At 32.8% G+C, this 18,611-nt stretch overlaps 4 protein-coding genes across 7 annotated transcripts; 2 read left to right on the forward strand and 2 right to left on the reverse strand.

Moving 5' to 3' along the window:
• Positions 1 to 28: 28 nt before the first annotated feature.
• Positions 29 to 1,311, reverse strand: Mt2 (methyltransferase 2; the record flags this gene model as incomplete). The annotated part of the gene is given in 7 exon segments (XM_070315041.1): positions 29 to 432; positions 435 to 544; positions 546 to 806; positions 808 to 916; positions 919 to 990; positions 1,124 to 1,225; positions 1,297 to 1,311. Coding segments are annotated over 6 exon segments (1,032 nt in total), but the record flags the coding sequence as incomplete, so codon positions are not given.
• A 1,671-nt stretch (positions 1,312 to 2,982) lies between these two features.
• Ema (C-type lectin domain containing ema) lies at positions 2,983 to 7,801 on the forward strand. Its single transcript, XM_070315034.1, has 12 exons — positions 2,983 to 3,166; positions 3,241 to 3,389; positions 3,647 to 3,876; positions 3,946 to 4,138; positions 4,214 to 4,867; positions 4,953 to 5,079; positions 5,202 to 5,356; positions 5,479 to 5,640; positions 5,766 to 5,904; positions 6,074 to 6,377; positions 6,455 to 6,585; positions 6,653 to 7,801. Exons 1-12 carry the CDS (start codon positions 2,983 to 2,985, stop codon positions 7,093 to 7,095), a joined length of 2,871 nt encoding a protein of 956 aa, XP_070171135.1. The 3' UTR covers positions 7,096 to 7,801.
• A 266-nt stretch (positions 7,802 to 8,067) lies between these two features.
• LOC138944132 (uncharacterized) lies at positions 8,068 to 14,012 on the forward strand. Of its 4 annotated transcripts, none has more exons than XM_070315036.1 (6): positions 8,068 to 8,394; positions 9,618 to 9,889; positions 11,431 to 11,639; positions 11,716 to 12,065; positions 12,163 to 12,669; positions 12,933 to 14,012. In XM_070315036.1, exons 2-6 carry the CDS (start codon positions 9,884 to 9,886, stop codon positions 13,781 to 13,783), a joined length of 1,923 nt encoding a protein of 640 aa, XP_070171137.1. In that variant the 5' UTR covers positions 8,068 to 8,394; positions 9,618 to 9,883; the 3' UTR covers positions 13,784 to 14,012. The 4 variants fall into 4 exon arrangements, with proteins under 4 accessions (XP_070171137.1, XP_070171136.1, XP_070171138.1 ...); XM_070315035.1 differs by lacking the exon at positions 8,068 to 8,394 and adding an exon at positions 8,882 to 9,164; XM_070315037.1 differs by lacking the exon at positions 8,068 to 8,394 and adding an exon at positions 8,993 to 9,023.
• Positions 14,013 to 14,185: 173 nt separating this feature from the next.
• LOC138944133 (methionine aminopeptidase 1) lies at positions 14,186 to 16,835 on the reverse strand. The gene is made up of 6 exons (XM_070315040.1): positions 16,622 to 16,835; positions 16,167 to 16,218; positions 15,810 to 16,048; positions 15,092 to 15,314; positions 14,721 to 14,996; positions 14,186 to 14,598 (listed from the first exon to the last, which is right to left on the reverse strand). The coding sequence occupies exons 1-6, from the start codon at positions 16,805 to 16,807 to the stop codon at positions 14,366 to 14,368; spliced, it is 1,209 nt and encodes a 402-aa protein (XP_070171141.1). The 5' UTR covers positions 16,808 to 16,835; the 3' UTR covers positions 14,186 to 14,365.
• Positions 16,836 to 18,611: the final 1,776 nt, after the last annotated feature.

Below are 18,611 nucleotides of genomic sequence, written 5' to 3' on the forward strand. Positions count from 1 at the left end.
AAGCAGTGGTATCAACGCAGAGTACTACATTGATTGAATTTCCTAGCAACCTATATTTTTGTCTATCCGTAATATGTGTTGGAAAATTGAAATTTTCTGGAAGACACATCAACCTGCACACTTCTTTGGGCGAGAAAAATCTAAGTTTCAAATCTGATAAGAGTTCTACCTGTTTCTCTGAATTGTTCTCCCAATTATTAGCTTCGCTATATTTTAATTTAATTGTTTCATTTGTAAATGGACAATATACGGATCCTGTACCTTCTACATAATGACCGTATCCTTTGGTGAAGCAACAAGAACCATTGTTCTCAGATGTTCGTATATCTAACACCCGTGCTCTCTTTTGTAATAATTTTGAGGGCAGTAAATATTTGGATTCTTCAATGTTTTCTAAAACATTATCTAATGTGTAGCACATTCTGCCAGATTGGTATTAATTTTGCCGCTCTTCTCTGCTAACACAATATGCTTACTTTTCGGCAGTAATTTTAATGATTCGGATGGTAAACCATTTTTTAGCGAGGGTTGTTTGAAAAGAATTCAAATTCTTCTTCTTTGCCAATAAATAATACCGATTCCTGCTATTTGGTATACCAAACTGACACGGACTTAATATTAATTCCCTGTAAACATATCCGCAACTGCCCAAACAATCTATTAATTTATCCTTCATTTGAGATACTTCAAAACCTTTAACATTCTCGAGCAAAATATATCTTAAACATTTTAATTCTGGTATTAAGTCTAAAATGTGTAACAAAGAACAAGCTCTGTTATCAAGAGTGTCCTTTTTTAATCCAATCTAGTAAAGGTTGACACGGAGGACTCATAAATATAGCATCTAACCCAATTTGTTCAGTTCCTGTGCATTAAGAGACCTCAATATTTCTATTCATAAGAACAGTTTCTGGAAGTTGTGGCGATAGACAGCATTTGCAACAGGATTTATATCAATTGCTGCAACAATTTTTGCCGCAACTCCACTTTCTATAATAACATATATGTACGTTAAGTACAATAAGTAGAACGAATTTTAATATCATAATATAATCTTGCGCTAATTCTTAAATTTCTCTAATCGCAATATATGTATATTTGTAATATTTATGTTTATATATACCACGGAGCGCATAATGCATTCCTCCGATGCCGCTATAGAGTTCCAATACTTTCATTGTCAGCGGTTTTGATTCCATTAATTCGATTTATTATACTATTTAAACTTAAACTAAACAAGAAAAGAAAAAAACAATCACAAAATCTCTGTGTAACAATGCACCCTGTGATACGTACATCACACATCCATACATACATATATATATATATTATATGTATAATACATGTGTAAAGCCCGTATCAGACTACGCATTGAAGATTGAGATTGAAGATTAAAGATTGAAGATTGAAATTTGACTAATCAGAATAAAGAAATTTTAGTCCTTTCTGTTCTGATTAGTCAAATTCCAATCTTTAATTTTCAATACGTAGTCTGATACAGGCTTAATACACTTTCTGCCGTGTTCCGATTTCCCACATCGGGTGCACCCGATATTATAGTATATGTCACGTATACTATAATATATCGGGTGCACCTGGGTGGGAGATCGGAACACAGCCTGAGCCTGAACTGTAGATTTCCAGATTTTCCAGTACTGGCAGTGAATTTTGGAACACAGCCGATATTAACCTAACCTAATCTAATTCTATCTGAGTTTAACTTAACCTAATCGTATTTCTATTCTGAACGTAATGAGAAAGTTGGATTTCAAACTGAATACAGTTTTCTTTAAATTCGTGTAAAATTCAACGGTTGATTAAAAGAGTGAGGTCAACATACAATTAACATAAGGCCAATGAATTCAAACTGAACGTGTTATAATACGAATTGCAATAAAAATTGCTCACATGAAGAGAATTAAAATCCTAACCCTGTGTGAATATTATAAAATACAATATAGCTTTATATATCTCTAAATAATATTATTTATACACTGTACAGATTACACACGAGAACGATTGAAACGTCTTCCCCGCGATTGTTGCATGAGAGATAAACTATTACGAAAGGAATTTTGATGAAACGCGAATGTAGGCATATCCTTTTGCGCTCGAGATAATTGAAAATGTTCTCGATCCTAACTGTTCTTGCGACTTGAAGACTAAAAATCCCCATCTCCAACCTACCTACTTCAAGAATCTAGATCGAATGCACTATACAATCTTGACATGCACTCTACTAAGCTGTCATAAGGAAGCAACAAGCATATACATTATCTATTATACATTATCATTATCAACGTCATATCAAAATCAGACCTACTCCTGAAACAAAGTACTCCAAAACTCACTGTCGATACTATAGAGACTACTTGGAGTGATCTAAATGATAGCAGTAGCAGTGTATTTGAGTAAGTAGAAACAACAAGGTAAATGTTAAAGATGTGTGATACTTTTCCGATTTTTCAAATTTACATACTCAAGATGCGCCAGTAACCAAAAAACTGAAGAAATTGTTCAGTTTCTCAATATAACAGAAAGAGATAACGCACTTAATATCTACTGACTGAAATATATGTCGTACACACACGACGCACGCACACACACACACACACACACATACGTAAAGTGCAAGAGTTTAAAAGAAATCAGAGAGAATATTATTATATTAAACATTTATTATTTTATTAATATGTTCAACAATACTTGTTGAGTTACGATATTTACTTGACAGAATTATCGCACTTCCGTCAATATACATCCCATCACACTCCTAATAACTAACAAAAACACTTCAACCTCAACGATACTTAACTCTAGTTCGATAATATTTATGTCAATAATTTAACTTGTATTTGGATGTAGTAAGAATTTAGAAAGACAAAGTATGGCTCCCTTCGACATTGACTTTTTATTGACAATGATAATGTCGTCCTGCAATTTTATTGATAAATGTTGATAATCACTTAAGAATAAGTGTCAATGTGCAAATATATAAAATGTGATTCATACAAAGTATTATATATATTTGCAGCTTTTCTGGAGAAAAACATGCTTTCATTCTTTTTACGTATTATGAAACAAAAATGTGGAAGCTACGTATGTGTTCAATTGCTTCAGACATTAAATATTTTATTTGAAAACATACGCAACGAGACATCTTTATGTAAGTGTGATAAAATTGTACACATTTCTATATATCAAATAAGATTAAAATATATTAAAATTTTTCGTTCTTAGATTATCTATTGAGTAACAATCATGTAAACAGTATAATAGTGCATAAATTCGACTTTAGTGACGAGGAAGTAATGGCATACTATATTAGTTTTCTGAAGACACTGAGTTTGAAATTAAATGCACATACCATCCATTTCTTCTATAACGAGGTAAACGAGGTACACACATAATTCTCTGTGCCTATCTCTTAATTATGACTATTTGGATTTATTGAATTGGTTGAATGAGGTGGGTGTTTTTTTTTTTTTTTTTTTTTTAAAGATAAAATGGCACGTGTGTGTGTGTGTGTGTGTGTAAACGCGCGCGTGCATGCACAAGCAACATATACATGTTTGCGCACACACATATTGGAGTTATACTAAAATTCATCATTGACAAATTTATGACGAGTTTATTCTCTTATCAGCATACCAATGATTTCCCACTGTACACAGAAGCAATAAAATTTTTTAATCATTCGGAGGGTATGGTACGCATAGCTGTGAGAACTTTGACGCTGAACGTATACCGCGTCGAAGATGCATCCATGCTAGCTTTTATAAGGGATCGTACAGCTGCACCATACTTTAGCAATCTCGTATATTTCATTGCTGATCACATTATAGAATTGGACACTTGCGTTCGAAATGATGCCGAGTAAGTATCCACATTGCTAGGATAAGTCAGTCTTTTGCCCTATTATCGATAAAGTATATTCTCTTCCAGTCATCAGAGTCAAAACAGATTGTCGGATTTAGTTGCAGAACATTTGGATCATCTGCATTATTTAAATGACATTTTATGCTTGAATATACCAGACTTAAATAAAGTTTTATCAGAACATTTATTACACAAACTATTAGTCCCATTATATGTTTATTCACTGATGAAATACAAAAATGTTTCGTGCCAAATACAGGTAGAAAGATCAAATTTCTTTATCTTTTTCTCAATTTTTACATATATAATAATTAATAATTTGAATTTTTTGAAGGATGAAAGAAAACATGTCAGCGTTGTAGTAGCGCTTTTCCTACTTTCTCAAGTTTTTTTGATAGTATCGCACGGCCCTCTTGTACATACATTAGCGGTTATAATGCTCATGTCTGACTTGGAAACAATTCAAACTGGAACAAATATGGTTCTAGAAAAGCTTAAAGATATAACATCAAATAAGTCTGTCAATTTTACATTATCAAAAGAAACGTTGGAAAAATCGTTTGAAACTCTAAGTGAAACGCTATCAATTTTCGAGGTGCCTCTAAACAGAGAAAGTGATGTAAGAAACATAAAAGAGTTGGCTGCAGGCGCGATTGATGAATCACAAGAATTTAATCATCCGAGCACGTCTTCCAATGCTGCTTCGACAATGAATATCCCCGTTCTTATAAATACACCAATAAATAGAAACATTTCACACGAAGAAGGTTTAGAGGAAATCAAGCAATTGAATGTGACGGATGAGGAGAAAGAGCAACGCTTGGCATTGGAGAGTCCCTTGATATCTCATCAAAGTCAGAGTGACCTATTCGAATCCCTGGGGAAGAAACCATTTTTAGAAACAATAATTAGTTCCTTATTATGTGCGGAAAACGATTATGCTGCATTATTCGCACTTTGCCTACTATACGCATTAGCTAATAATCGAGTAAGTATTATATAAATTTTAATAAAGATATGTGTTTCTTCTTTTCCAAATATGTTTCATATAATAATAATAAGATTTTTGCAAGGGTATAAGTAGTAAAACTTTGGATATAATCTTGTCTCCATTCCATAATAATATGACTATTAAAAATTCATATAATGAATTGCTCATGGATAGATTGATTCATATTATAACCTTGAGCTGTCAGACCAGTGAGTGTTATTTTAATATTTTATATTGTAATATATAATATTGCACACAAATGTAGTATTTAGCATTGCGGCTTTTGTTTTTCATCAAGAGAATATCAAAATTGTTCGTTTTTTATACACAGACACCAGAGTGAGGCTTGTTACATTGGAATTAACCATTAAATTATTAACACAATTGACGGTGTCCGAAGGACAATGCTTATTACAAGAGTCGCATCTAGCAGCCATTGAAGCGGCGAAAGAACAAAGCACATCTCTGCTCAAAAATTTCTACAAGGTCGGAACTGTTAGAAAGTGCATTAACTATAGATACATCTGTGCAAGTGCTCTTTTCTTCCCGCCTTGCATAAAACAGCATGTATTTTTTGATAAAAATTGATATTAAATTTCACTTATTAGAGCGAAGATATTTTCTTGGATATGTTTGAGGATGAGTATAGTGAAATACATAAACGACCATTAAATGTCGAGTGGCTAATGATGGATAGCAATATTTTGTTGCCTCCTACAGGCACACCTATGACTGGCATTGAATTTAGTAAGAGACTACCATGCGGTGAGGTAGGTACATATACAAGAAATTAATATATGTATTTATAAAAAAAATAAATTCTATGCATAAAACTTTAGAAAGTAACGTTATTGCAATTTATCATAAGAAGACGAAATCGCGAATGATTGTGCAGGTGGAAAGAGCGCGACGTGCGATAAGAGTTTTCTTCTTGATAAGAGAACTAGCTCTGACGCTCAATATGGAAGCAGAGACTCAATTGCCATTGACCAATCCTGCTAATTGCGTACAAGTTAACAACGTTCTTGATCTAAGTAAAAATTATTCATTTCATGACATAATTAATTACTTGCAAAGTGATAATGTGTATAAAATATATTACACACACACACACATTGCAATATTTAATTCACAGTATTTTTGTCATTCTCAATTGTCAATGTGGATAAATAGTGCGTAGATTTATAATTTTTTTTGTTACAGATAATAGTGATTTGACTGCATGTACTGTCGTATGGAAAGATGGTCAGAAAATTCACCGTTTTTTAGTCATTGACGTTGTGCAATTGATTCTCGTCGAACCTGATACCAGCAAACTTGGATGGGGTGTCGCAAAGCTGGTTGGTTTTTTACAAGACATTGATGTAGCCGGTGACAAGGACGATTCGAGATGCTTGCATCTAACAATTTACAAACCATTAAATAGTAGTACAGGCAATCGCATACCATTATTGTCGGCTAAATTTATTTTTGACGATCACATTCGATGTATGGCCGCCAAACAAAAGTCGGTTTTAGTACAGCAAATTTTGTCGCGAAATCGCATTATTCAATCGTCAAAATTGAACTTATCGAATCTTTTAGGTTAACAAAGGGACGAATAAAAGCCAGACAAAAAAAAATGAATCAAATTGCAAGATTGTTGGATATTCCAACAAGTATGCCTCATTGTCCGACACCACCCAACTATGCCTTGCGTGGTTTACGACACGAACGTAAGCGAAACCAAAGTAAAAATTAATTGACAAAAATTTTGGGCAAAAGTCGATTAAATTTTTCTAGGTATTATCGGACGTGGTCAAAGACCACAAAAGGAACAAGCAAGGCCGATGTTTATGGTAAACAAAGTTCCTGGATTCGCTGCTCAAATGCGTAGAGAAAATATTAGACCAGTGGCATCGAGTTCCAAACGCGATGATGCGAGTTCAAACGAGAAAGTTCATGAAAATGGTTTACGATCTAGAGACAATTCACCTAAGATGCCAAGACCGCGAAGCGAGGAGATTCCTTTGGAGGATATGCGTATCCGCAAAGCTTCTCTTACGTCGAATGGACTGAACACAGCACATATGTGTTCAGAAAGAAGGGGCAGTCAAGACGCTACTTGTTTGAATAACAGTGAATCTTCATCTATGATTAGAAAACACTCTGAAGAAACGTCTTTTACATCTTCGCAAGGGCAAGAATTCAAATCACGTAGAAAAGGTCAAGTGGAAACTGTGTGATTACAACAGTAAAATTAACACGACACAAACTAGTGACTTGAATTAAATACATCTTTTAAAAACTGTAGTAGATGAAATGCGTTTGCGCAACATTTTTAAGTTGGCAGAAAAAATTTACTCGGCTAGCTTAATAAAAACTATTCTTAATATACAAGTTGAATCAAGAGGAGACTCCGAAACTATTGAGAATAATAACCATGTTCATATAAATTTTTTTTTTTACGATGACCCATACTATTGTCTCCCAAAATATTTCCTTCTCCTTCTGATTCACCCTGTATATATTTATTTATACACATATACATATATGTATGCAAAGCTATATATGTTTTATCTTATAACCGGTAAAATATTAATTTCTATATTTTTATCAAACATGTAACATGTACTGTAGACTGCTATGTATACGTACACGCGCGTGCGCAGACAGACACACACACGTACACACATCCATACGCATATGGATAAATTTATTTCTATAGAAATTTATATGGATAAATGAAAGCGCTCTTGTAAAATTGGAAAAGATAGGAAAGGAGGTATTAAATAATATTTTTTATTTCATTAATTTTTCCTTATATTATAAATCACTTTTTGTGTGTACGAGAGGCTATTTTATTTACATAATTACCTCAAATCTTGATTTAAATATAAGAATACTTTTTCATTACTTAATACAATTCTCACTGTCTTTAACAATAAACAAATCATGCAATAATATTCGTAATTTATTAATTTTTATATTACCATTGGTTATAGTTTTTTTATCATTTAAAAAATAATATTACAATATAAATTACACAGAATTATGAAACATTACATGCATCATTATTCCGTTAATGGCATTGATTGTCAACAGAGTAACAATAGACTATAGTATATTCAGACATTGACAATTATCTTATATTATCTATTTTTACTATGTAGGTTTGTTTCAGTCGTTATGTTATCGACGCTGTTACATTTTGTCAGTTTAATTAGACAACTGTACTGTATATGATTTTAATTTTTTATATACCATTGCTATACAGATTATTGCATGTATCATTAAACAAAGCAACCAGAATCTATATGAACCAACATTCAATTATATTAAACCATTAGGGCTATAATTTAAACTTATTAACAATTTTTAACTAATCAAATATAAAAACTTAAAAAACTCTCCGTAAATAAAGATAGTTTGACTTAAAGTTTGTGAATTGAAGTCAACTGGCTTTTTATATCTCTCTTTCTGTTCTCTCTCAATGTGTATTAAGAATCGAGAAGAAATGACCTCAATTTCCAAGTAAATACACAGTACGTATACGATGCACGATGGTATATAGATATAGCAACATATAATTCAATTCCGAGTGAGATAGAGAAACAAAATTTGACTTTTCCATTACTTTAATAAGGGAATTGAAGCAATTCCTTTGTAGTTTCTAATTAATAAGGATTTCAAAACTATAATCCTATATATATTTCGTCAATCGTAAAATATTTTACTCGTCAATGTTAGGACCGGATTATCTCCCACTATTATCAAAGATACCTGCGTAAAAAATATTGAAGAACATAAAATATATAAAATATATGTATATAATATGTATTATACTATATAAAGTTAAAACATGAGAATATATGCAAATCAATAATATATGCGCTTGCGCCCACACACACACATACGCGCGCGCGCGCGCGCGCACAAACTCTTTATTTAACATATAAATTTATGACTATAATAAGAAATTTATAGTCCGTAACATACTCTTTAAATTTAAATAATTAAAGACAAAAATAACTCGCTGCCAAATATAAATTTTTTCAATTGTTATATAGCTCTCATGATCCATCATAACAATAATATTATAGGTCACTGGATCACACACGCGTGGCAGTTTTAACCGCGCATTAACGACTTTGCATTCTCCATGCGAGTCCCGGTATGAGGATAAGGAGAGAAACGATGCGAGAGCGCGATCGTTCAATCAAATTGATTCCTAGCATTCGCGAACGAAAATACATTATGCGAAAGATTCGATTTTTCTGTTATATTTCTTCTTTACATCGTGTAGACTTTACGTGTGCGTAATGTATCATCAGTTCGCGCGAAAGCATCCTCGATTTTTTTAAGCTATCCTTGATGTTATTGTCAATATGTTTGCACATATATTTGTAATTTTCTCATTATTAATAGTATATGCAGCGAGATGAATAGTGCGACTATAAGACGCAATTATTTTGCACACGCGCGCGCGTAAGAAAAACCTATTTCTTGGCAATAAGTATTCTATATTGACGCGTAAATCTAATTGCATTGTGTATATATGTGTGTACATGTGTATTGGATAAATTATTAGATAAATATCATCTTTACACATATACACACACACACATATTTGCGCATGCACGCACATTTCGTCTCTTTAGAGTTATTCAGTAAAATTCTGTGTCACGCAATGATAATTATTATTTATATAAAGCAAATTTATTCCCCGTGTGGCACTCCCAATTTTTTCCGATTCTGTCTTTTGAAGGCAATTGCTGTTGGTTGACGAGGTAAGAGGCCGGTTTTAGTCTTCGATGATACATTCGCCGGTTTGCAGTATAAATGAAGGACAATGACCTAATTGCGTACAGAACGCGTCGGACTTCTTTGCGCGGTCAATCACCGCGCGCGTATATTAATATATTTGATTATTTATAAGCGTACGATCCAAATTAATTTCTGCTTTATTCTTCTAATATAATAACGGAAACAGTGCGGTTTTGCACATTGCAGTCTACAAAAGCATAAATTATTATGAAGGTAAGATGTATTCCAAAAGTCAAACATTATTCATCTAAAGTACATATATTTGTGCTGTCGCATAATTTCTCAAGCATTACAAAAAATATATTTACGCGCACACAGCACATACTTTTCTTTATTTATCACGCCTCACGCCTATATTGTATTGAAGATAAATTTACTTTAAATTCATATATATATATATATATATATATATATATATATATATATATATATATATATATTATTGCACTAATGATATGTAAAATAATTATTATAAAACATTAAAAAATAAGATATATTAATTTTAACGTTTAGGTAAATATAATGTATCACCGATTAATTCATTTTCTCATCACAATCAATTCTATTTATATTTATTGCACGTCGCGCATCTTTTTTATCGATCTCTAATGCTCTATATTATATAATAAATCGTGTGCGAGCGAGCTTATATGTTTATTCGACTGACAGCCGGGATAGTCGGCTCAATCGGAAATTTATTAATGACAACTTGCTCGCTTTCGTTCTCGGCGAGTTGCTAATATGATTTATCTGAAACAATTCCTGGAAAATAAACAAATGTCCACTTATATACATATATGTAAATGTTGTCAGTTTTTCGAAATCGAGCGACATAAACATAAATCTATTGTAACGGAGTTATAATTCTTATCGATTTTTCAGTGATATTTCGTAATTTCTAAATTTAATTTATTAATTATTTTTTATATTAAAATACAAGATTAATTCTATCAATTTTCATAAATATGCGTACAATACTAATTTTCTCTTCTTCGAGATTTTTTTATGTATAATACGATATACTATATATATATATATATACACACATTATAGAGATATATAAAGATAGATCAAGCTCTATGCATGGTTTCTCATAGTATTCTGTTATCTTATAGTATTCTAGTTTTTAGATTGAGATCGCGCGAAAAAAAAGAGGTAAGATTGTGTCTATTCATTTTATATACCATATATATATAATACATAATCACAGAGCCAACGCAATATATTTTGATACGCAATTCTTACATTTGTACATTTTTTTTTTCTCGGCGTCACTGTGCGAGCGAAAAGTTATTATACCTTACCAGCGCTTACCCTACTCGCTTTTCCCGCGTACCGCACCAATGTAGCACAATGTTCCACTTTTAGCGCACCAACCGATTTGCGGCAATTTTCTCTTTAGTTTTACGCGCTTAACATTCGTGATGCGGATAGTACGGCCTAAAGAGTCGTACTGTGATAGACGTGTTGATATGTAATACCGTAAAGACAATTCTCTCGTCGCGCGTCATACTTTAGTGTCATACTTTTCAATTTGCTTTTCAACTTCATACATTTTGCTTCATGCTTTCATATTTGCGTTTCGATGCAAGTAACAGCTATAATATATACAAATGGAAAGAAAAGAAAAAGATAAAGAGAATTGTTCCGTCTTTTTCCGTTTATTCAATTTGACGCGCAATCTTGTTCTCTTTTTGGAAATCCTTCGAAACAAGATAGTATCACTCCACGATCATACACTTTGAAAATTATAGACGGCCAGTTGGATTTGCTGGCTTCTCGCCACGTGCGTCTGCATTTCTGAGGCGAAAAATAAGATTAGGAGACCATCATCTCCACCATACGCTCCTACATTGATAATGAAAAAGCCTCGGCCCATCAGTCATCGGATATCCATGGGGAATACTATCCATACTGGCGCTCCTTCTCGTCAGAGAATACCGTACAAACACACTAATTATAGGTGAGAGAGGCTTTAAAAAAAGTATTTCTATTTGCATTACAAACATCGGAATAATTTTATTTTCGAAAATTTTCAGAATTCGTCGACCTACGATGTATAATGTTTTGTCAAATAATTGGAATAATCAAATTCCAATACGAGCATTACCCTTGAACAATCATATAGTTTTACCACAACGTGGCACTCCCACCAAAGATTTTTATTCAATAAACAAGATACAGGAATATAGTTCGCAATACAAGCCAGAGCTAACAATCTTGCCGCCTACTCATCGAGGAGATATTGATGATGACAAAGGGCCTATCCACACGATTCCAGCACCAAATTTGAGTCCAGCGGATAAACCTTACAATTCGCCAACCGATTCGGAAAAGATTGCACATTATCCATATTTAAATGATCTCAATTATCATACCACTGTGCAAAGTAAGCTTTTATTTTTATTATTATATTAGAACCATCTTAAGAGTTGGCTCACAAGATTGGAATATAATTTGATTCGATGGATGTAATCTCCGCCTAGATCCTATGACAACTACTCTTGGATTAGCCGCAATTAATAGCAGTCTACCGCTACAAAGAATAGCAACAAATTCAAGCCCACTGAAATATCAATATCAAGTCACAGAAAACAATGTGGTAGCTTTGAACGAACATCAAACTATCCAACCTGAGGCAACTCATCAGCCTCAGGATCCAGATATAACGAGGCTATATTCGATTATAATTAATAATCCTCATCAATCTTCACAATTTAACGAACTTTTCGCAAATCATGCTATTAATTTAAATGCAGGTTCAAATGTACAACTTGGCCAATCAAATATGCCAATGCAAACGAATCTTCATAATTCCTACCCCGTCGGATTTCCTTCTACAGCCATTCAGATACCGTATACTACAACACAGCAGATTCCAGCAGATTTCCATATAGGTCATCCAGTTTCAGCAGGATCATCACTGTCAACTATGCAACTTTACGACTTGTTAAATAATTATCCACACAAACTTACGGAGCAATATACATTAGGTAATAATCTATACAGTATACACGCGCGCGCGCGTTGATTAATTAATTACTAATTAATTACTAGTTTAGGCAATATTCAAGGAAAAAAAAAAAAAAAAAAAAAAAAACCCGATATATTATTATGAAAAGATTCTACACTGAAACAATTCATTTATTATACTCACGATTTTAATAAGTAACTGCAACATATCCTCCTTTGTAAATTCTATTCTACAAACTATCAATGTTTGAAAAATATCGTTAAATTTTTATGATTATCACAGATCAGCGACATATTCTTCAGCAGCAACTTGGCCAAATATTTCAACCAGATATAGCAACAAGCTTTTCGCAACCGCAAATGCATTCCTTCAATTATGACGAACAGGCTAATCAATTACAACAACAACAAATTTTACCCGATCAAGATTACGCCTCCGAAAGTGTCACAGCAGATTATAATCTGGGTTCGGAATCTTCGATAGATACACGTAAACAGAGTGATGTGCACGTTAACGAAGAATTTACATATTCTATAGATGGAATCGAGCAATCCGAAAATAATATTGATAATGAAAAAACGACCTATCAAGTAAACCCGACAACGTATTTCAATAAAATGGCCGACACTAATGCCATATCGACAAAATTCTACACGACACTTCCTAATAGAGAAGCTGCTGAAAAATTAGCCGCGCTAGCTGCTGCCGGTCATGTCAACAGTCGTCTTATAGGCCAGCTGCAAAAACAACAGAAAAAAGATACGCAGAAAAACTCAATGCCGCTTAATCATAAGGATGATAATGATCTTGTGAATCAACAGCAGATCGATGATGATGAAGAGATGTATAATCAACAAAAATCCTATCATAAAAGTCAGCAGCATGACTATAGGCAAAGTTTTAAGGTACAAAACAATGAAAAGTTACCTCTACAAATTATGATACCTAATGACAAGGACGATTATGTTACGAGTGATGACAATCAGCAAAGTAATATGAAAAGAGACAACGTAGACTTAGAGTACGAATATGAAGATGGGGAAATTGAAGATTCACAATCTACTACTTTGTTTAAAACGATATCTCATGATAATAATTCCCATGCTGAGTTTGGCACCCGTTTGTATTCTTAGAAAAGTCGTTACTTTTCTAAGATATTACCGAGTATTTTATTTAAAGTCACATCTACATGCTCATAAGATGCACGTTTACACATATTTATATCTCATCGGTGATAAAATGAACAAAAGTCTTTATAGACTTGTAGAATTTCATTGATCTTGTTTCACGCATCATTGATCGATAAACATTTGTATATACATACTTATTTAAATTATTAATTATTTTTATATATCCCTCCCCCCTTTTTCCCGTCCCAACCTTTCAAGTACCAATTATATTAACAGTTTATCAAGAATTATCTTCAATTTTCTGAGCGCTTGAAAATAAAGTGGCGCTTAAAATAAAGTACTTAGAAGCATTTGCCATACATTGATAAGTATGAATAACGAATACTTCTACAAAATTGAAAGAATAAAATTCAATTAAGCTGTTTATTTTGTATTACTGTACATTTGCAGAAATAAAATGTTATCGTACTTTGTAAAATATAGATACGAGATAGAATAGCTTAAATTAGATTTCTCAAGATCAATTTACATAAGTTTCGCGTTTAAATATTATAGGATGAAAATTAAGAAAATACTATTATTATATTACAAGCGTTCCATAAACCATGGTTTACCATTATTTGCAAGCCGTTTTGTGAGAATGTCACAACCAGTTTCTGTTACTAAAAGTGTATGTTCAAATTGAGCCGACCACTGACCATCTAATGTAACAGCAGTCCAATTATCAGGCCATGTTTCGTCTTTCCACGTGCCTTGAGATATCATTGGTTCGATTGTGAAACAGTGCCCCGGTTTCATAACACCCACTGCTTTGTTTTCTGTTATATAAAAAATAAAATAAAATAAAATAAAATAAATTTAATTTGATCAGAAAATTGTATTTGACAAAATCGAAAAATTAGTTTATTCATACTTGAATCATTATGAGAAAGGTACTCACTGGCATAATGCGGTACATTTGGCGTGGTGTGAAACAAACGATGAATTCCATGACCACAATAGCTACGTACCACACTGAAACCATGTGCCTGTGCATGTTTCTGAATGACATTACCAATCTCTCGATATTTTTCACCAGGTTTCACAATATCGATAGCCTTAGACAAACATTCATATGTCACTTCTACTAATTTCTTTATTTCCGGTTTTACATTACCCACTAAAAAGGTCTCGTTTAAATCTCCATGAAAGCCTTTGTGATATACTGTAACATCAACTGAGCAAAGAAGACGGTTAGATTATGCAGTTTCTGATAAAAAAAACTCCGACATATAACATTTGTTAATGCATAAATAATGCATAAACATATACCATTACAAATATCACCATCCTGTAAAGGTCGAGTATCGGGTATACCATGGCAAATCACTTCATTGACAGAAGTACAACAGCTAGCAGGAAACTGATAATAATTTAATGGCGATGGATAACAATCTCTTTCGATACAAGCTTCGTGTACTATTCTATCAATTTCAGCAGTTGTAACACCAATGTCACACGTTTTTGCAGCTTCATCCAACACTTCTCGACCAAGCTATACAAATTAATATAATGTAAATTTAATGTATTCATGATCAGAACGAAAAATATCAAGTCCACAAAAAATTCAAAGATTCAACTATCTCGTATCGTTCCATGTTATTCAATTTTCCTCTTCCATCATCTCTCTCTCCTCCCAATCTCTTTTATTTTTTCTCCTCTATCACATCTATTAGCGAATTCGAACACCCTCACTATACCGCACTAGTAATTAAAAACCACTCTATATAAAGTATCTAAATGCAATAAAATAATATATAAACATTTTGATGATGAAATAATTAATGTGCATCCCGCTAAATAACACAATAATATATGATTATTAGATTTTAATTCTTAGAAATGTTTATAACTCTGAAATGTTATAACTTTTTATATTTAAATAACTTTCAATATATAGCAGCCTTTATATAATATGCACTAATGCAGTGTAATACGGGTGACCAAATTTGTTATGTTGTGTATTATTTAAGCAAGTAATATATAATACCTTGCACGCAACTCTCATGCTTTCAATCTCCTCATCGTCGAGAATTTTTATTTGACTAGAACCTGTTACAGCTTGTTCACTAAGCGGTACTCCAGTCGGATGTAAGGCATAGTCTGGTCGATCAATGCAATCAGGAACTTCCCTGCATTGTTCCTTTTTATATGGTCGTAATTTTCCCGTATAATTGTAAGTTGGCCAAGGATTATAAGTATCGGAAATTTTGTTTCCATTTTCCCCTTCTGCGATTACATATATAAATGTTGTAAGAGAAATTTATATAAAAATTGGTATTACACACACACACACACACACACACACACACACACACACACACACACACACACACACAATATTTACTTGCTAATTGATGAATAACTTTATGTATTTTCCAACTTCCCTTGAAACAATCCTGGAAGATTAGAATGCTGCATTAATCGGCTAATCTCCCTTAAATATCTTTTTTCTCTTATTTAAGAAGATGCAAAACAGTGACATGGGAATGATAAAGAAAAAAAACAATAAAAGATATAAACAATCAGAGAACGACGTAAAAATGTGCGAACGTACATATATCCGGGATACATCTAATATAATGAATTGATTATATTGATAAAAAAAAGATAACTGTAAACTGTTAAAAAAAAATGTTAAAATCTCTCTAATTATAATTACTATTCGATAATATATCATATACGTTATATCTCTCATATGTATTATACAGGCACAAATATGTGCAACGGAATAAAAATTTAAATTATAGAGAAATACATAAAATAACTAACTTAACCTAATATATAGGTAACGTATCTCACTTGACTGCAAAAATATGAACCCTGGATACCGATTTTCAAGCAAGTCGGACATTGTAGACTCGCGACGGCATTACAACCAGGTGTCTCGCACATTCCAAGCGCTAACGACATTATTAGCTCAATTTTACTATCGGTCATACAACATATGTAAAGCAAGTATAGGACGATGTAATTTGAGATGATCATGTACTGTTTTACCGATAGAAAAAGAAGAAATTTATCCTCTCTCACTTTCTCTCTATGTGTATAAATATGTGTAGTATATATATACCTACTGGTATACCTACTTTTCTTTTTGGATTTTATATATCAAGAGACACAACGGTAGTGTTTCGCGCTATATATGTATATAGCCGAAAATATATCTCTACATATGTAAAAAATAGATTATATCATTATAATTATAGGATTATTGATATGATAGGAGAGGTATTATATTTCACAATGAAATTAATTTATCAGAGAGAGTTTAGTACTACTACATACTACTATACGATGAATGTACATATATGGTACATATACATACATACATACATACATACATATATATATATATATATATATATATATGTATACATACATATGTAAAAATAATTAAATACATCTTCTCATAAAATGTTACAAAAACAGTTTTTGCATACGGAAAGAATATGTTTTATTGTGAAATTATAAAATTGTCGCGTGAATTGTAGAAAAACTTTTTATTCATCAATATTTTTTAAATTATCATCCCAATCTGAATTCTGCGATTGCCAAAATTGTGAACTGTATATAAATTATAAATAAGTAATATGATATCTCCTCTGCCCAAAGAAATGAGACATTGAAAAGAAAATTCGCCATTTGCCTCATATGTATACATTCAAAGATTATTATTTGTAAATGGTTTTCGGATAGCGTGGACATGCATTTACTTTCGAAATAGGGTTCATAGGCAGAGTTCCTAACGGGTGATCCGATAACAGTAATCCGATACTTGACCGATACGGATCGCGTCGCGTGGGATACAGAACACATGTTCCAAGGGCGCAGGGCAAAATACGAACTCTAAGAGTTTTGGGATATTTATCCGCGCACACATAAATGACTAGTACGAATTTATCATTCCTTTCGTGCAAACAATAAAAAAAAAAAAAAAAAAAAAAAAAAAACTCAAGCTGATCCTATAAAATAAATGATACATATATTATTTATCAGGGTGATAATTTGAAAATAATTTATTTCACTTAAATAACTTTATGTTGAAAGAAATATTATCGCAATGCGAATTTTTGTTCAATGCGACACGTCACCGTTCTTTCATTAAGAAAGAGCATTAAATGGAGAAGGCAATTTATTTATATATTTGTATGTGAAACTTGCACATGTGTGTATTGTAAAAATAAAAATAAGTGAATTATTCTTTAACGAAATCATAGAATATTATTTTACTTATTCGAGAGATGTGTGTTTTTATATCGTGATTCATTTTGACGCAAATAATATATTAGTTTTAAAAATATTCGTACATCTTATTATGCTACGAGAAATCCCCCAGGTCCGTTCATCTGTCAAGACACGGAAGCTCGGTCAGTATCTCGGCAACCCTCGTGCCGTAGTTTGCGAGGGAGGAGACCGGTTGTTCATGGCATCCCCTCTGAATATATACACATATGTACCCATATATGCATGCATGTATATACGTGTATGATGTGTATATATCGTGTGTGCGCGCGCGCGCGCGCTAGTACTCTGCGTTGATACCACTGCTTCTCTCGACTTGATGCCAGTACGAGCGCGCGCTTTCGAACACACGACGCGTCGTGTTTGCTGTGAGGGACGATCAGTCTGTTCTCCACGTTCTCCACGCAAAGACAATCGTTGTTCGTTCTGTCCGATTCCGAATCGCGACGTGAGCTTTAATTGGTTATCAATTGAGAAATAAATGTGTTTAATAACTCGTGAATGATGCATTTATTTGTATTAGTACTCTGCGTTGATACCACTGCTT

Source organism: Polyergus mexicanus, unplaced genomic scaffold (genome assembly GCF_030449975.1).
Source record: "Polyergus mexicanus isolate NDT 795.1 unplaced genomic scaffold, iyPolMexi1.0 SCAF_96, whole genome shotgun sequence".
NCBI lineage: Eukaryota > Metazoa > Arthropoda > Insecta > Hymenoptera > Formicidae > Polyergus > Polyergus mexicanus.